Raw genomic sequence first — 15,695 nt, forward strand, 5'->3', positions numbered from 1 at the left:
TGGCTGGGATTTCTGGGAGTTGTAAGCCAGAACACCTGGGGACCCACAGGTTGAGAACCATTGCCCTAGAGTGTATTGTGACACTGGAGACCATAATGGACATACTGGCTCCAGAGACTTCAGAAGTTTTTTTCTAGTAAAGCTTTAAGTTTGTAGGGCTTCCAGGTATCACAGGACTACACTACCCTACATCTCTGACCCATTGCCAAATTGACTGCAGTTGAAGAAAATTGAAATCCAGTACATGAATGGCCACTGTTTCCCTACTTCTAATGTAGAAGACCAAGAGAGAGCAGTAAAATAATACTGGTATGCTCCTTGTGAAGTAAGAGAAAGACACAAGCAGTTTTACACACTGCAACTTCCCTACCACTGATGAAGACAGAAATATTTCACATGTAGAAAGTATAAGAAGCACCTATCATAAAAAAAAAAACAGAAGACTAGAGCACCAGAACATATTACTGAATGACATTTTAAGCAACATTTGATTAGTTGCTTAAAAGCCTGCCTTGAGAAGTTTATTTCACTTTGAGAGCACTACACATAGGCTCTAACCAAATTGCCAAGAGATGAATTGCTCCCATGTGGACCTGCATGCTGTATTTTAAACACTTTTGTTCAGGTTCTGGTCCAAAAGTCTCCAGTTCAGAGACGAAATAGATAGTGCAGGAAATCTGTTTGTATGAGGACATCCACCAATGCAACACCTTCTCTAGGGACATTTATTAGGTCCCTACATTAGCATTTTTAGGCACCAACCATTTATTTATTGAGCATTCAAAAAGCATTTGATATCTAATGACTTCTGTTTGAAGTTAATCTGGTGTTTTGCTGAATACTAGTCCTACTGTGCTATTACTTTTTGGTAATTGGACTTTTTGTTGTTGGAAATGAGGTGGAAGTAAATTCAGCTGAGCTCAATGAGATTTACTTTTGTTGCAGACATATATAGGACTTCATTATTAAATCAATAAACACTCTTGCTGGGAGAATAGTTGCAATAAAATGATGTTATATACCAGGTGAAATATCATTTGTAGAATTCTCTTGTTAAAAATTTGGAATATTCATTGAGTATATGAAATTGTGGTTTTAAATTATACCCTGTCAAAAGGCACAGTTAGAAGTGAAGATAATTTTTAAAGCACATAAAGAAAAAAATGTTTGTGAAGAATACATATTAGCTGTTATTCTGACAAGTTAGATGCCTTACCCAATGGATTGCTCTTGTTTATTTCTTTTCTGTTCCATAGCTTTACTCAGTGGTCCAACCTTGGTAAATACATCACTTAGCCACATTTTTTCTATCAAAAGTAGAAAATAATATTTTTAGAATAAGTGTGAGGGTGGATTAGACCATAAAAGCTAAGAAGCATACATTTTTATTTCGGCTTTAAAACATTTCCAAAAGAAACTGCTCAACATATGAGCACTCATTGTTAATGCAAGTAATTCATATATGTAATTGTAGTTAAGTAGGAAACATGCAGATACACTCCATTATGTTAGTAAAGCAAACCATTTTAACCATTAAAAGTTTTAAATGCAGAATTTACCAAACAAGGCATGTGTGAAGTTTTTGTTTTTAAAGACGCAAGACATTGGAAAGATAAATTCTAAAAATTTTAACATGATTAACGGGGGGGGGGGGGGCTTGTGTCTGCCAGAGAGGTCCTTCTCTCAGACCCCCCCACGTCTCAAGCATGGATCATGGAGACAAGAGAGAGGGCCTTCTTGGTGGTGGCTCCCCGGCTCTGAAATATCCTTCCAAGAGAGATTAGGTTAGCCCCCACTCTCCAATCCTTTTGATCCAGCCTAAAAACGTGGATTTTTAAACTGGCCTTTGACCTCAAGTAGGCGGAAATGGGTCCATATGAGGTTGACTCTCTGGCATTTTAGTTTGTTAGTTGATGGCAGCCAGTTTTACCTACAAGTGTTCTGTGTTTTTAAAACTGAACAATTGTATTTTATGTAATGTTATGTGTGTTGCTCGTAGTTGTCATTATAATTTTACAAGTTACTGTTTTTATACTTACATACTGTTTTATGTTATATGCTGCACTCTGGAGTGCTTCACTAAGCCGCCACAAGTCCCTTCGGGGATATGATGGTAGGATATCAATAAAGTTTATTTTTGTTGTTGTTGTTATTATTATTATTATTATTATTATTATTATTATTATTATTATTATTATTATCATGACACAGCAAACAAGATAGACATGCTGTATTTCGTATCACAAAATCACAAGTCGAACACTTCCCAAGTGTCTAGGACTGTGTGATGTATTTTCGGATGATGCGTGCAGATCCCAGCAGGGTGGCCTTTTGCAGTTGGCAGATCATGATTTTGTCAATGTCTATTGTTTCCAAATGCCAGCTGAGATCTTTTGGAACGGCATCCAATGTGCCGATCACCACTGGGACCACCTGTACTGGTTTCTGCCAGAGTCTTTGAAGTTCAATCTTGAGGTCCTGATAGCGGCTGAGTTTTTCCTGTTGTTTTTTGTCAATGCGACTGTCACCTGGGATGGCAACATCAATGATCCAAACCTTTTTCTTTTCCACAACTGTGATGTCTGGTGTGTTGTGTTCCAGAACTTTGTCAGTCTGGATTCGGAAGTCCCACAGTATCTTTGCGTGCTCATTCTCCAATACTTTTGCAGGTTTGTGATCCCACCAGTTCTTTACTGCTGGGAGGTGGTATTTGAGGCATAAGTTCCAATGAATCATTTGGGCCACATAGTTGTGCCTCTATTTGTAGTCTGTCTGTGTGATTTTCTTACAGCAGCTGAGGATATGATCAATGGTTTCATCAGCTTCCTTGCACAGTCTGCATTTTGGGTCATCAGCTGATTTTTCGATCTTGGCCTTAATTGCATTTGTTCTGATGGCTTGTTCCTGGGCTGCAAGGATCAGGCCTTCTGTCTCCTTCTTCAGTGTCCCATTCGTGAGCCATAGCTAGGTCTTCTCCTTATCAGCTTTTCCTTCAATTTTGTCAAGGAACTTTCCATGCAATGTTTTGTTGTGCCAGCTGTCAGCTCTAGTTTGTAGTGTGGTTTTCTTGTACTGATTCTTTGTCTGCTGTGCTTTGAGGAGTTTCTGATTTTTGACTTCAATCAAAGCAGGTTCTTCACTTTGCTTTACATATTCTGCCAGGGCATGTTCTTCTTCTTTGACTGCTTGTTTTACTTGTAAGAGTCCTCTGCCCCCTGATCTTCTAGGCAGATATAGCCGGTCAACATCACTGCGGGGGTGTAGTGAATGATGAATGGTCATGAGTTTTCTTGTTTTTCTGTCCAAATTGTCCAGTTCCATCTGTGTCCAGTTTATGATGCCAGCAGTATATCTTATGACAGGTATGGCCCAGGTGTTTATGGCCTTGATGGTGTTGCCTCCATTGAGCTTGCTTTTGAGATTTTTTTCTGACCTTTTGTGTGTATTCTTTACTGACCACAGTCTTCACATGTTCATGCTTGATGTTGTCCAGCTGTAATATGCCCAGATATTTATAGGCCTCTGGCTGGTGACACTTTATTGTTTGGCCATTAGGCATATTTATGCCCTCACTTTCAATGATTTTTCCCTTCTTCAATGCCACTGTCGAACATTTGTCCAAGCCAAACTCCATGCTGATATCAGTGCTAAAAATTCGGACAGTGTTAGTCAGAGACTGGATTTCAGTTTCTGTTTTCCCATACAGCTTCAGGTCATCCATGTACATCAGATGCGAGATTTTGTGAGATTTCTTAGATGTTTGATAGCCGAGATTTGTTTTTTGTAAGATTGTTGACAGAGGGATCATGGCAATAATGAAAACCAGAGGGGACAATGAGTCTCCCTGGAAAATTCCTCTTCTGATGTTGACAAGTCCATAGCTTTCATTTCCAATAAACAGTTCAGTTTTCCAGTGCTCCATCATGTTTTCAATGAAAGTGCCAACGTTTTTACTAATCCCGATGGCGTCCAGGCACTTGATGATCCAGCTGTGTGGGAGTAAGTCAAAGGCCTTTTTGTAGTCAATCCACGTCATGTGAAGATTAGCTTTTTGGCTTTTACAGTTCTCCAGAATCATTTTGTCAATTAATGACTGGTCTTTTGTGCCCCTTTCCTTTCCATTTGTTGCCTTTCTGTTCATCTGGCAAGATGTTTTTTTTCTTCAAGTTAGTCTTGAATTCTGTCAGCTATGATGCCAGTCAGTAGTTTAAACATAGTGGGCAGACATGTTATTGGCCTGTAGTTTCCTGGTGCTGCTCCTTTTGCTGGATCCTTTTGTATCAGGTATGTTTTTCCAGTTGTTAGCCATTCACTGATACTTCCTTTCTGCAGCATCTCATTGAATTGTTGGGCCATTTTTCCATGTAAACTAATCAGATATTTGAGCCAAAATCCAAATGGGGCTGCCTTGGTTGTAGGAGCCCAAGCTCTTCTGTTACTATCACTGCTGCACTGTAGGCAAACTGGTTTTTTTATTCAATTGATGTTATTTGGACAGTGGAAAGTACTGTATTCATATCTTTCATGAGAGGCGCCAAGTGTCTCTTGGGCACTGTTTTTAGAGTTGGGAGCCGCTTTCTTATTGCATTTGCTGCAGCATGAGCCATTATCTTATCCTTGAGCTCTTGTTGTCTTGCTGTCAAGGTTCCTGGTGGTTCAACAGGTGTTTCAAATTCTTCTGGTTCAATCTGTTCCACCATTCCAGGTGTTGCTGGAGTCTCTGCTGCTGTCTGTGCTGTGGTCTGATGGTAATTTGCTTTGCAGATTTTCTGGATTTCCTTGAGTTCAACTTCACTGAACACTTTGTTTCTGATTATGAATCTTCGTTGGTCATCCAGTTGGGGTTCTGTTATCTGTGAGTCAGGGTACTCTTGTTTCCATAGCTGATGCATCCTTTTTTGGTAGCCACGCTTTTGAGGTTCAGAGTTGTAATAGCATTTTATAATTGTGCGGTTTTCTGGCATTGTATATTTCTGCCGCTTCTGTGACTGTTCATTTGTATTTTGATTCCGTAGCCCACTTGTCGATGGATGTCCAGAATCAGCAGCATCCACCGCGGTCCTTTTTATCCTGGGCGACGACCGAGCCAGTATAGACTTCGTTTTAGTTTGATTCTCCATAATGCTAATGGGTTAGGTGCTCTTAGTTCTGCTCCTCAGCTGAGGCCTCTATGGCTTGGTTGGACCTTCCGGTAGTTACACTACCGCCAGCACAGCCCTCAGTCATCATTGGAGCAGTTAAGCCCCACCACCACCACGTCAAGGTGGCACCTGCAGGGGGATTATTATTATTATTATTATTGTTATTGTTATTATTATTGTTATTGAAAATGAATATACTATATGGGGAAGTCACATTTAAAATGCTTATAGGTAGACTTCTGGCTCTTTCAGCAATTGACAACCTAATCCCATCCATGTTCACTCATTTCTGAGGAAGTCCTATTTAATTCAATGCAGATATTTCCAAGTGATTTTGTATATAGAAAAGTGATTACTGGTGCTGGAGATTGTCATGTGTGAAGTGGTCCCACATCTGGGGAATTGGTTGCTTGTTCCCGAGTCTGAAGATTTGCCAAAAGCTGTAATTATGATGGTGAGTTTCTTCCCAGTAGAAAAATGTGAAATTTTCTGGTCCTAATACTGTCTTAATTATTTTGCCCTCTCTTCATGATTACATGCTGCAGATGCAGAAGAACATCCTTCCAAATCTACACACACATCATAAGACTGACATCTTTTGCTCATTTCCAGCTTGGATCAAAGGCCTCAGGCTGGGTAAAGTGTACTCTGTGAGATGGAAGGAACCACCCTGCAGAAACTGTGTACTACTCAAGCCATTGGTGGCTTGTTCAATGGTGTTTTATACTGTGTTATGTTGTGTATTGTTTTATTTTACCCTATTATGATGTTGTTTTATCAATTTTATTATGCTATATTTTAGCAGTGTTGATCGGGCTTGTCCCCATGTGAGCAGCCTTGGGTCCCTTTGGAGAGATGGAGGCAGGATAAAAAATTAAGTTATTATGATTATAAGGAGAGACTGATAAACTTAAGTGATTGTCTCAGAGCCTTTATCTTCTTGTGAGACATTCATATACACATCCACAGACTCCCTTGAATGGAGAGTATGAATCTATGAACTGCATATATTACTGAATAAATTTAATACAATCCAAACACATCACTAATTTAATTTAAACAAGTAAAAGCATGTATCTTAAATTTATTGTTTTTACAGGGAGAAGTGAAACCGATTTTTTTCATTTATTTCTATCCAATAAGCAAAGGCATATTTAAAAATAAAGATGAGATAGGTATCATAACATGTAACATCAGCTGCTCTCACTGCTATCTTTAAAACACCTACTGGATGAATATTCAAGACTATACATTTGTCATTTTTATAAATGAGAATATCCTTCAGTCATTTCACAATGCCTGTTTTAATGAATTTAAAACATGTGTATATAGATTCAATAAGAGATTACAACAATCTCTCAGTGTTATCAGAAACTTCTGACTGCTGCGAGAATATTTACATTAATTAATAAAGGAACTTCACTATTTCAGAAGGAAAAGAAAATAAAGAACAGCAAGTGCCAAGAGGCCTTTACCAAACATTATGTCAACTTTCCCCCTATTTTGTATTTGTATTTCAGGAATTATTCCTACTCTATTAAAAATAGTTCTGCACAAATAAATATACCCTTTTTATGATCTACAGAGGGAAACCTTTTCATTTAGTCATATAGATAGTTTGTTTTCTCACCTGTGACTTTTGAACTTGCTGGGGAAAACATGGACTGACCTTCTCATATATAGCACAAAGATAAAAACTTCTCACTCACCTGAAGCTCTTAATAGCTTCCTTTTTCATATATTTTGAACCGTTTTAAATCCTAGCATGTCATTATGAACACCTTAGCAGGAAAGGTGAGGATGTGTGTATTTCATCTCTTTAAATACTGCAAACAACTGAAAATTATTTCATGGGGTGTCTCCTCCCTTATATGCCTGCAGACTCTCATGGAAAAATTATACTTCAAACATTTTTAAAATAAACTCACAGGGAGGAGGCATTGAAAAGGATATTCCATACCTTGGTTCAGACATTAATCAAAATAGACATTGCAGTCAAGAAATCAGAAGACAAGGACTGGAAGGGTAGCTATTAATGAACTAGACAAGATTTTAAACTGTAAAAATATATAATTAAATATTAAAGTTAGGATTCTCCATGCCATCGTATTTCCATTTTACATATCTGGTAGTAAAGGTAGGACAGTGAAGATATCTAATTGGAAGCCAGTCAAATAATTTGAAATGTGGTGCAGAAGCAAGGTTCTATGGATCCTGTAGACTGCCAAAAATTTCAATAAACTGACCATAGAACAAATCAAGCATGAATCCTCTCTAAAAGCCAATATGACTAAACTGATAAAAAACCAACTAACTTGAAATGCTAGAAAAGAGTGCTATGGATACCATAGATATTAGAAAGACAAATAAATGGGCTCTAGAGCAAATCAAGCCTGAACGTCCGTCCCCCCCCTCAAAAGCCAAAATGGCTAAATGGAGGCCATCATATTTTGGCCATATCACAAGAAGATATGGCTCAGTAAAAAAGACACTAATACTTGGTAAGGTAGAAGACAATAGGAAAAGAGCAATACCACATTATAGATAAAACAACTCAGTAAAGGGTGACTTGGAGGCCTCTCTCTCATGAGATCACATTAAGTCAAAATCAAGTTGACAGCAGGTATCAATGCCAAGGGTGATACTTAAATCAACAACAAAACACTGCAAAAACTCATAGAGAACTTAAAATATTCATAGTAATGAAAAATATAATGTTTGGTTACCTGAGCCTATTCCCCTATGCTCTACTATGATTTCTCAACAAGCATCTCATCCAACAGAACATTTCTAGGATGTCTTCTAGGATATGTCTAGGAAAATGTCCAGAAGTTCTCAAACTATTTTTCACAAGTCTCAAAGCCAGAAACTTCTTAGAGAAACACAATATTTTTTCTTGTGCTGACACTGCACGTCACTTATCAACAATGGACAAATCTGTCAAGGGCTCTTAGAGCTAACATTGCATCGGGATCTCATACTGTTGCACCCTATGTTGGTGGAGATAGAAGTTACCATGCCCTATTGTAATAACTTGTTCTAATCGCTTTTTCAATGTGCCATAAGCTACAGATTTTTCTGCAGATTTTCATATTGCTAGGTCATTTATCCATAAAAACTGGCTCCTATGTTGCTTTCAATATAAATTAACAAATATACATGATCCTTGTTCAAAACTTAAAATGATAGCTGTTCTAAAGCTTAAAAAAACAAACTCAAAGCAAGCAGCAATTCCTATTAAAAAGGAATTCTGAGTATAAATTTAAGTTTGAGTTGCAAATCAGAAAGAATCACAGAATCATAGGGTTGGAAAATGTCACCAGGGCCATCCAACTTCTGTTTAATGATCTCTAAATAGGCTATGTAGAACTATATTTCACTAAATGGACCTAGCCAGATTGGCATTGCCATAAGTGTCTCATCTAAACACATTGGGCACTGGACTGAGAAAGGTCATCAAAATACAGTATATTGGAGAACAGAATGAAATCTACTCAGTTCTTAGAAGAACACATTATATTATCGTCAGCATGCACACATCTACACTATTATGAATACAAGACTAGCTATAGATTTTGTCAAGCAAAACTGAGTGTTAATGGCTGAGCATGTTGGAACTGGAAGAAGTGTAGAGAGTGTATCATTGAAATACTTGGATTGCAAAAACATCCAATTTTAAAGAAGACCCCATCTCCTCTGACCAAAAAAACAAGTACCAGTATCTCCTTTTGGAGAAAGACAGACAAAAAGATGCAAATAGCTTCTTTTAAACTCTGTAATCCTTTGCTAAGATGATAAAAGCTACCAGCCACTACCTAGTCCATAAAATCTTGATGATCTACTGAAAATCACCCAGAGCAGTACATTCCTATTTACTTTATTCATAATCCTTTGTAGGCGAGTTAGAAATTACAAAAATGCCAGAAGTCTCTTTCCCTCCAGATGAAGTCAGATGTCCTGCCCCTGGAAGAGCTCACAACTGAAATAGGGACCTCATCACAATAAGGTCCTTAAGCCAAGGGGCAGCAGGTGGGAATCCGTTGGGCAGTGGGGCAAGTCCATCGGGTAAAACTGGCATTAAGCACCCTGCATCACACGCATTGACCTCTTCCCCATTATATGGGGGAAACCATTGCTGCCCAGCTCCCTCCTGTACTGTCCCCGGCTTAGGTAATGAGAACATGGGTAGCTACTTGTATTAGAGCTCTGCCCTACAGTGCTTCCAAGGTGGAGCCAGGGCATAGCCCCACCAGAAGTAGTCCTGCATCCTGTGATGGGCTCAGGTCCTAGAAGCATCATAGGATGAAGTCCAAGTCCCAAGTGATGAGGTCATAAGTGGAAAACTTAACAATACATACAGGCACACACATTGAGTGGGGAAGGGAAAATGTGATGTCCTTTGAGGCATATGTACAAATCTTATATACATTAAAGGTAATGCTATTTGCTTGCACTGGGCATTACAAATAAAACCAGCCAACATACAAAAGAGATCTGAAACCTAAGTCAAAATATGTATCTTATCTTATCTAAATCCAAATTATATAAGTGCACAAAAACAATCTGTATCTCACCTCTTTCCTTGCCACATAGTATTGGTTGTGATACATCTGATTGCTTCTTCTCATCACCATAGTTTATGCTCCTTGTAGACTGGCATGTGTCAGAATATGGTCTCAGTGGCCTCTTGTCCAATATTTCTTTAAAAGCAATCTTGTTAAATGATGTTGCTGTCTGGGTGTTCTCACTATGTTTGATAGCCTCATGGGTTGTTAAAATAGGTGGTGCACTAAAAGATGTTTGTCTTCCTGACTCCCCAGGCATTTTGACAATATGATCCATTACACTTTCTGTTAGCAAAAGAAATCAATATAATGATCACTAACTATAGTCTGAAACCCATGTTGCTTTACTCCGCTACTGTCAAATTGATCATATCACTTAGTGAAAAGTTCAGAACATGGCTTAACATTACACTTTCTTAAGTAACACCATGTATTTCAGTGTAATCAAATTATTAGCAATTTTGACCATCATTCCAGATCAGTCTACATGTTCTTTCTTCCTCCACACAATTACTCAGTTCATATTCATTTGCAGAGCTCAAGGCCTACTCCCAATTTCATCTGTGAAAGAAGCTAAGAAAAGAATATTATCTGAAAAAGATAATGTATTCTCAATGCTCAATTAATTTCACATAATCAGTGACAACTAGATTTTGTGTGGATGGGAACGAAGAATTCACCAAAAACCACAGTAGATGTATTCCCATGAATTCAGGCCCCATCTACACTGCCATATAATGCATTTTGAAATTACATTATATAGTCAATATAGATGGGACCTCAGACTCATATGAGCAGACACAGTCCCCATTTTTTGTGGGAGGAGATGGTTACCTAGTTTCATAATGTTGATTGTATAACTGCAATGTGTAAAGCTCTTTCCGTATGAATGGGAACACCAGGAAAACAGAAATGCTTCACCCATTCAGGTACCATAGGGGTTTAGTTTATTATATCATCATGAAAACCAAAAGCTATCTTGAGAATCTCTGCAGGGATATAGCACTGGCCCACAGTTTTATCACTTGCAAAAATGCTGATTTAAACTATACAGTCTTTCAGTGTGTGTGTGTGTGTGTGTGTACACATACACACACTCAAAGGCTATATCGTTTAAATCAGCATTTTTTCAAGTGATAAGACAGTGGACCAATGCTAGTCCATGAGGTATTTGTTGGCATGAAAAGACAGGGATGGTTGTAATCCAGTGGTTCTCAACCTGTGGGTCCCCAGGTATTTTGGCCTACAACTCCCAGAAATCCCAGCCAGTTTACCAGCTGTTAGGATTTTGGGGAGTTGATAGCCAAACATCTGGGGACCCACAGGTTGAGAACCACCGTTGTAATCAATTGACAATAGCCCCAAGCACAGTGGGCACTAATGGGCACTGTCAATTCCTGGCACACTGGAGGAAAATTAGGGACGTAATTCTTCACTAAGTTTCTTCCCAAAGGTAGCAACAAGTCATTTCAGCAATTATCTTCCCATTGCAAGGCTACACAAGTGGTTGCTTGTGCAGAAAATAGCATGAATCTTGAACTGTGAAGATTCTTGTCACTCCAGTATTCTTCTCTCCAGGAGTTCTCAACACTTGAAGAACATGTTTTTCAATCATTTTCCAAATATTTTTAAATATTCTTTCTATCCCTGAAAAAAAAACCTGCTGGTTCCCCAATTGGATAGCTTAATAAGTATTACTTTAAATGAATTCTAACTCATTATCATCTGACACTAATTCTTCGCTGTTTTTATATGCTAAAATATGACATAGCGGTGACAACTATTTCCAGAGTTCTGATTTTCTATTTAAATAATTCCCAGTGCAGAAAAATGATTGTCAAATTCTTTCTAACTCTAATAATCCACTTGTATTCATCTTAATCCCTTTCTAGGCTTTTTAGAAAGCATTCATAATTTGTCTGCTCTCGTCCTAACTACAAGAGGCTTATTTCTGTATTTTTTGGAATTGTATTTCAAAAGGAGCTATGCAGGATTTCCAGTTTACAGGATTTTCTACTAATACGGTTTCTCAGTGACATAAATAAATATATATCAAAATGTACCAGACTTATCACACACACACACACACACACACACACACACACACACACACACAGAGTCACATTTAAATTGTTGCCCCAATAAATTCCAGGAGTAAATACTTCTGGTATTTCTTAGACAATCCAACAGCTTTCTGATATTCCAAGATTCAAGGGGGAATTATTTGTGGGAATAATATAGTAACTGAGCTAAAATCTAAAATAAATATTTAAAAAGCATTAGGATGATATCATATCCTAATGGTTGCCTGCTGTGATTAATTTGCCAGGTTCTTTGAGCCAAAAGCAATGCATATTTCTTCAAAACGTGATGTCACAGTTATTGCAGATTCTAGAGGAATGTCCAGTGCACCAATTGATTACTAAAAAAAAAAACAGTCACGTGTTTCAGACTGATGATGTAGACAAAACGTGTGAATCAGTCCATCCCACCATATATAGTCTTGACTCTCATCCATCATTGTTCTTATGATCTAGAAGATGTTGATTCATAGGATGGGTCTAAGGCGTGGTAGGTGACTCACTACATCGGTAAGATGCCTGCTACCACCATAGAATATTCTCTCCTAAAGAGGACCTCTCTGGACCCAGAATTATGTGATAGGTACCATCCTGTCATATGCACCATCACCCACCCCCACTCACCATCCTGCCCCCATTTTCCCAAACCTGCTCACCTGCCCCCCTGCTCACCCTCGCTCACTCCCCACTCGCTGACTCTCCCGTCCCTTCACTCACCCTCCCCCAGATCACCCCCTGGTTGCCCTCCCGGTTGCCTGCACTCTTGCTCACTCCCCCCTTGCTCACTTGATTCCCTGCCAACTCACCATTCTGCCCCATTCACTTGCTTGCTAATTTGCTTGCCCTGCCCACTCACACACACATACACACACAACTGCTCACCCTCCTGCTTTCTCCCACAAGTGCCCAACCCTCCTCCCTCCCAATTTAGGCACTTTGTCTCTAAAAGGTTCACCTTCACTGATCTAGGAGAACACTCAACCCCATCCTTGTCACTGGAAACCCAGATAAGCTTGAACAGTTCTGGCAGCTACAATTTTTTCTGAACAGAAATTACTTAGCTGCAGTAGTCCATGCACTGGTAACTTCCTATTTAGACTACTGCAATGCACTCTTGGTCAGGCTGACCTTGAAGATGACTCAGAAACTGCAGGTAGTGTAAAATGCAGCAGACTGCTTACTGGAATTCCATTCAGATGTCATGTAATGCTTACTCTAGCACTAACTCCCAAGTCTGAAGGCACACAATGAGCTACTGGGCTGATGATACAACTGGACTTAAACCCAAAAAGACATTGAACTGTTGATGTGCTTAGAACTAAAAGGGAATCCAAAATCTACACAACACATAGGGAATGAGAAAAACAGGGGACCTAGACATAGTAAAAACAAAAATTGGAACATATAAACTTTGCAATACATGAAGTGAATGAGCAAAGATGGACAGAAATTGGACATTTTATTCAGATAATTTACGCAGAAAATGAACATGGATATGAAAAGAAACAAGGTAGAAAATGAATTGTGAGGAGAGATGTTGCAAAGGTAATTAAAGAATATATAGCTTTGGTTCTCCAAGTCATTCTGTAAAAGAGGAGGATAGGAGACAAACTGAGTGGTGTGTGTGTGTTTATGTATGTTTTCAAAAATTCATGATATAAGTAAACAGTGTAATTGTCTCTGATATTTAATCAAAAAATAAGTTAATATCTATAGATGTTTTCTCAGAAGTAAGTCTAATTATATAAACTTGGGTAAGTGTATATAAGATTGTACATGGGCAATGCAATTCTAATACAAAGAAGTGTCAGCAATGGTGTTTTGAAATTTGACGCATGTCTTTTTTCCAAGTAACCCCCGCCTTCTGCTAGCAGAAATGCTTTTCTGTTGGCAGAACCATCTTCTCCAAGCTGATCTTAAAGAGTGATTTGCCAACAGAGTGATTTGCCAACAGAACTGTTCTGCTACGATCCAAAGCCAGGAAGCAGAGAAAATTCAAATTATGTCAGTTCCAAACCTATTCCAGCCCAGGGACACAACAACCCAAAATGAGGCTAGGGTGAGTATATCATGCAGTAATTTCCAATAAACATAGGATGGAACGTAGCTTCAACTGGTCCAGTGTTAATTCAGTTGATTTTTTGCCATTTGGGGCAATCAGGAGTGGTCTCCAAGGCTACAGTGCTAGATTGAAGTTATATTTATAATTAAGAAACTCAGGTGTTGCATTTAGAACTCAGTGCTTGCTGTCTTCATATGTGGAGCAATGAAATTCATTCTCTCTCTCTCTCTCTCTCTCTCTCTCTCTCTCTCTCTCTCTCTCTCTCTCATATTTCCAAGGTTTTTCACTGTTCTGCTGTGACTCTGAGGTTTTTATCCAATTTTGTTTCAGTTTTTATCAAACAAGCAAAAGATTATATGTTCATTCTATCTTGGCATAGTTAATAAGTTTAGCATAGTTAATGAGGTTCCCGGTATGAAAGCTGATAAGCTTATTGTAATTAGGCAAGTGGGCATTCATACACATTTGTATGTACAGTGTGATATCATGAAATGTTAAGGCCATATGCAATTGCAGTTAAGCACAAAATAATCTATTCTTAAGCAATGTGGTATGTTTACAGGAAATTCATTTAACAGCTGTAAATAAATGCTATAACAAACTGGATGGCTGTTTTCTTCTATTGGTGCTAAAGTATATTTTATAGAAGTGACAATTGATTTTACATAAACATTGACAAATTAAAATTGATTCAAAGGGTCTATTTTAACTGGTATTGATATTTCAATTTATCTCTTGATCTTCAGTTTACAGAGTGGAACTGACCACTATTATTTTAATATGCAAGAGTAGGACTCTCCAGAAACACTGTCTTGCCAGTTCCCAGCTGGAAGGAATGAGAGCCAGCTCTTGCTAACCTCAGTCAAAGCATCTGCAGGGGGAGGAACCAAGAGGCCAATGAAAGACACTAATAAGCTCTAAAAAGGATGACCTGCAAGGCTTTGTTTTTGTACTTGAGATGCAAGTCAATGAAGGATTGTCAATCTGGACTGTCTTCCAGATTTGTGAAGGTATACTCAAGAGAGCTGCAAGTGGAGGCATATTTAAAAGGAGCTGATTGGCAAGTAAACAGAGAAAGCCAAGCATTCTGCTAAGGGATGACTTGAAGTGGTTGCTGTGAAGCACACTTTTATTTGTATTTTGTTTATTTCTTAGGGCTCTAACACTATCAAGCCTATTCCGTGCTGGGCTCCTCATCCTGCAATTACTGCACTTGACGGGGTTGCACTCCCCCTGAAGGCGCAGGTCCGCAGCTTGGGGGTCCTCCTGGACTCGGCGCTGACACTTGAAGCTCAGGTGTCGTGGCTGGGAGGGCCTTTGCACAATTAAAACTTGTGCGCCAGCTGCGACCATACCTCGAGAAGTCAGATCTGGCCATGGTGGTCCATGCCTTAGTCACCTCTAGATTGGATTACTGCAATGCACTCTACGTGGGGCTGCCTTTGAAGATGGCCCGGAAATTACAACTAGTTCAACGCTCGGCAGCCAGGTTTCTAACTGGAGCAAATTACAGGGCGCGTTCAACACCACTGTTTAAGGAGTTCCACTGGCTGCCATTTATTTTCCGGGCCCAATTCAAGGTGCAGGTTATCACCTACAAAGCCCTAAACGGTTTGGGACCCACCTACCTTCGAGACCGCATTTTCCCCTATGAACCTGCACAACCTCTTCGCTTGTCGGGGAGGCCCTCCTCTCACTCCCACCACCTTCTCAATCTCGGCTGGTGGGGATGAGAGAGAGGGCCTTCTCCATCGTGGCCCCCCGGCTCTGGAACTCGCTCCCCGGGGAGATTAGGCAGGCCCCTACCCTCCTCTCCTTTCGGACGAGCCTGAAGACTTGGCTCTTC

The 15,695-nt window shown here is 39.3% G+C and overlaps 1 protein-coding gene across 15 annotated transcripts in view; it reads right to left on the reverse strand.

The window, feature by feature from the left end:
- Positions 1 to 15,695, reverse strand: part of iqcm (IQ motif containing M) — a 151,668-nt gene that overhangs the window by 113,811 nt on the left and 22,162 nt on the right. For 14 of the 15 annotated variants that reach the window (XM_062981046.1, XM_062981048.1, XM_062981047.1 and 11 more), the window contains 2 exons: positions 9,716 to 9,991; positions 1,217 to 1,307 (listed from right to left, as the gene is read on the reverse strand). In XM_062981046.1, coding sequence (XP_062837116.1) covers positions 1,217 to 1,307; positions 9,716 to 9,991 — 367 coding nt within the window. Of the gene's footprint in view, positions 1 to 1,216; positions 1,308 to 9,334; positions 9,471 to 9,715; positions 9,992 to 15,695 lie in introns of those variants that run through there. The other variant, XM_062981061.1, reaches the window with a different exon arrangement.

This window comes from Anolis carolinensis, chromosome 5 (genome assembly GCF_035594765.1).
Source record: "Anolis carolinensis isolate JA03-04 chromosome 5, rAnoCar3.1.pri, whole genome shotgun sequence".
NCBI classification, from domain to species: Eukaryota; Metazoa; Chordata; class Lepidosauria; order Squamata; family Dactyloidae; genus Anolis; species Anolis carolinensis.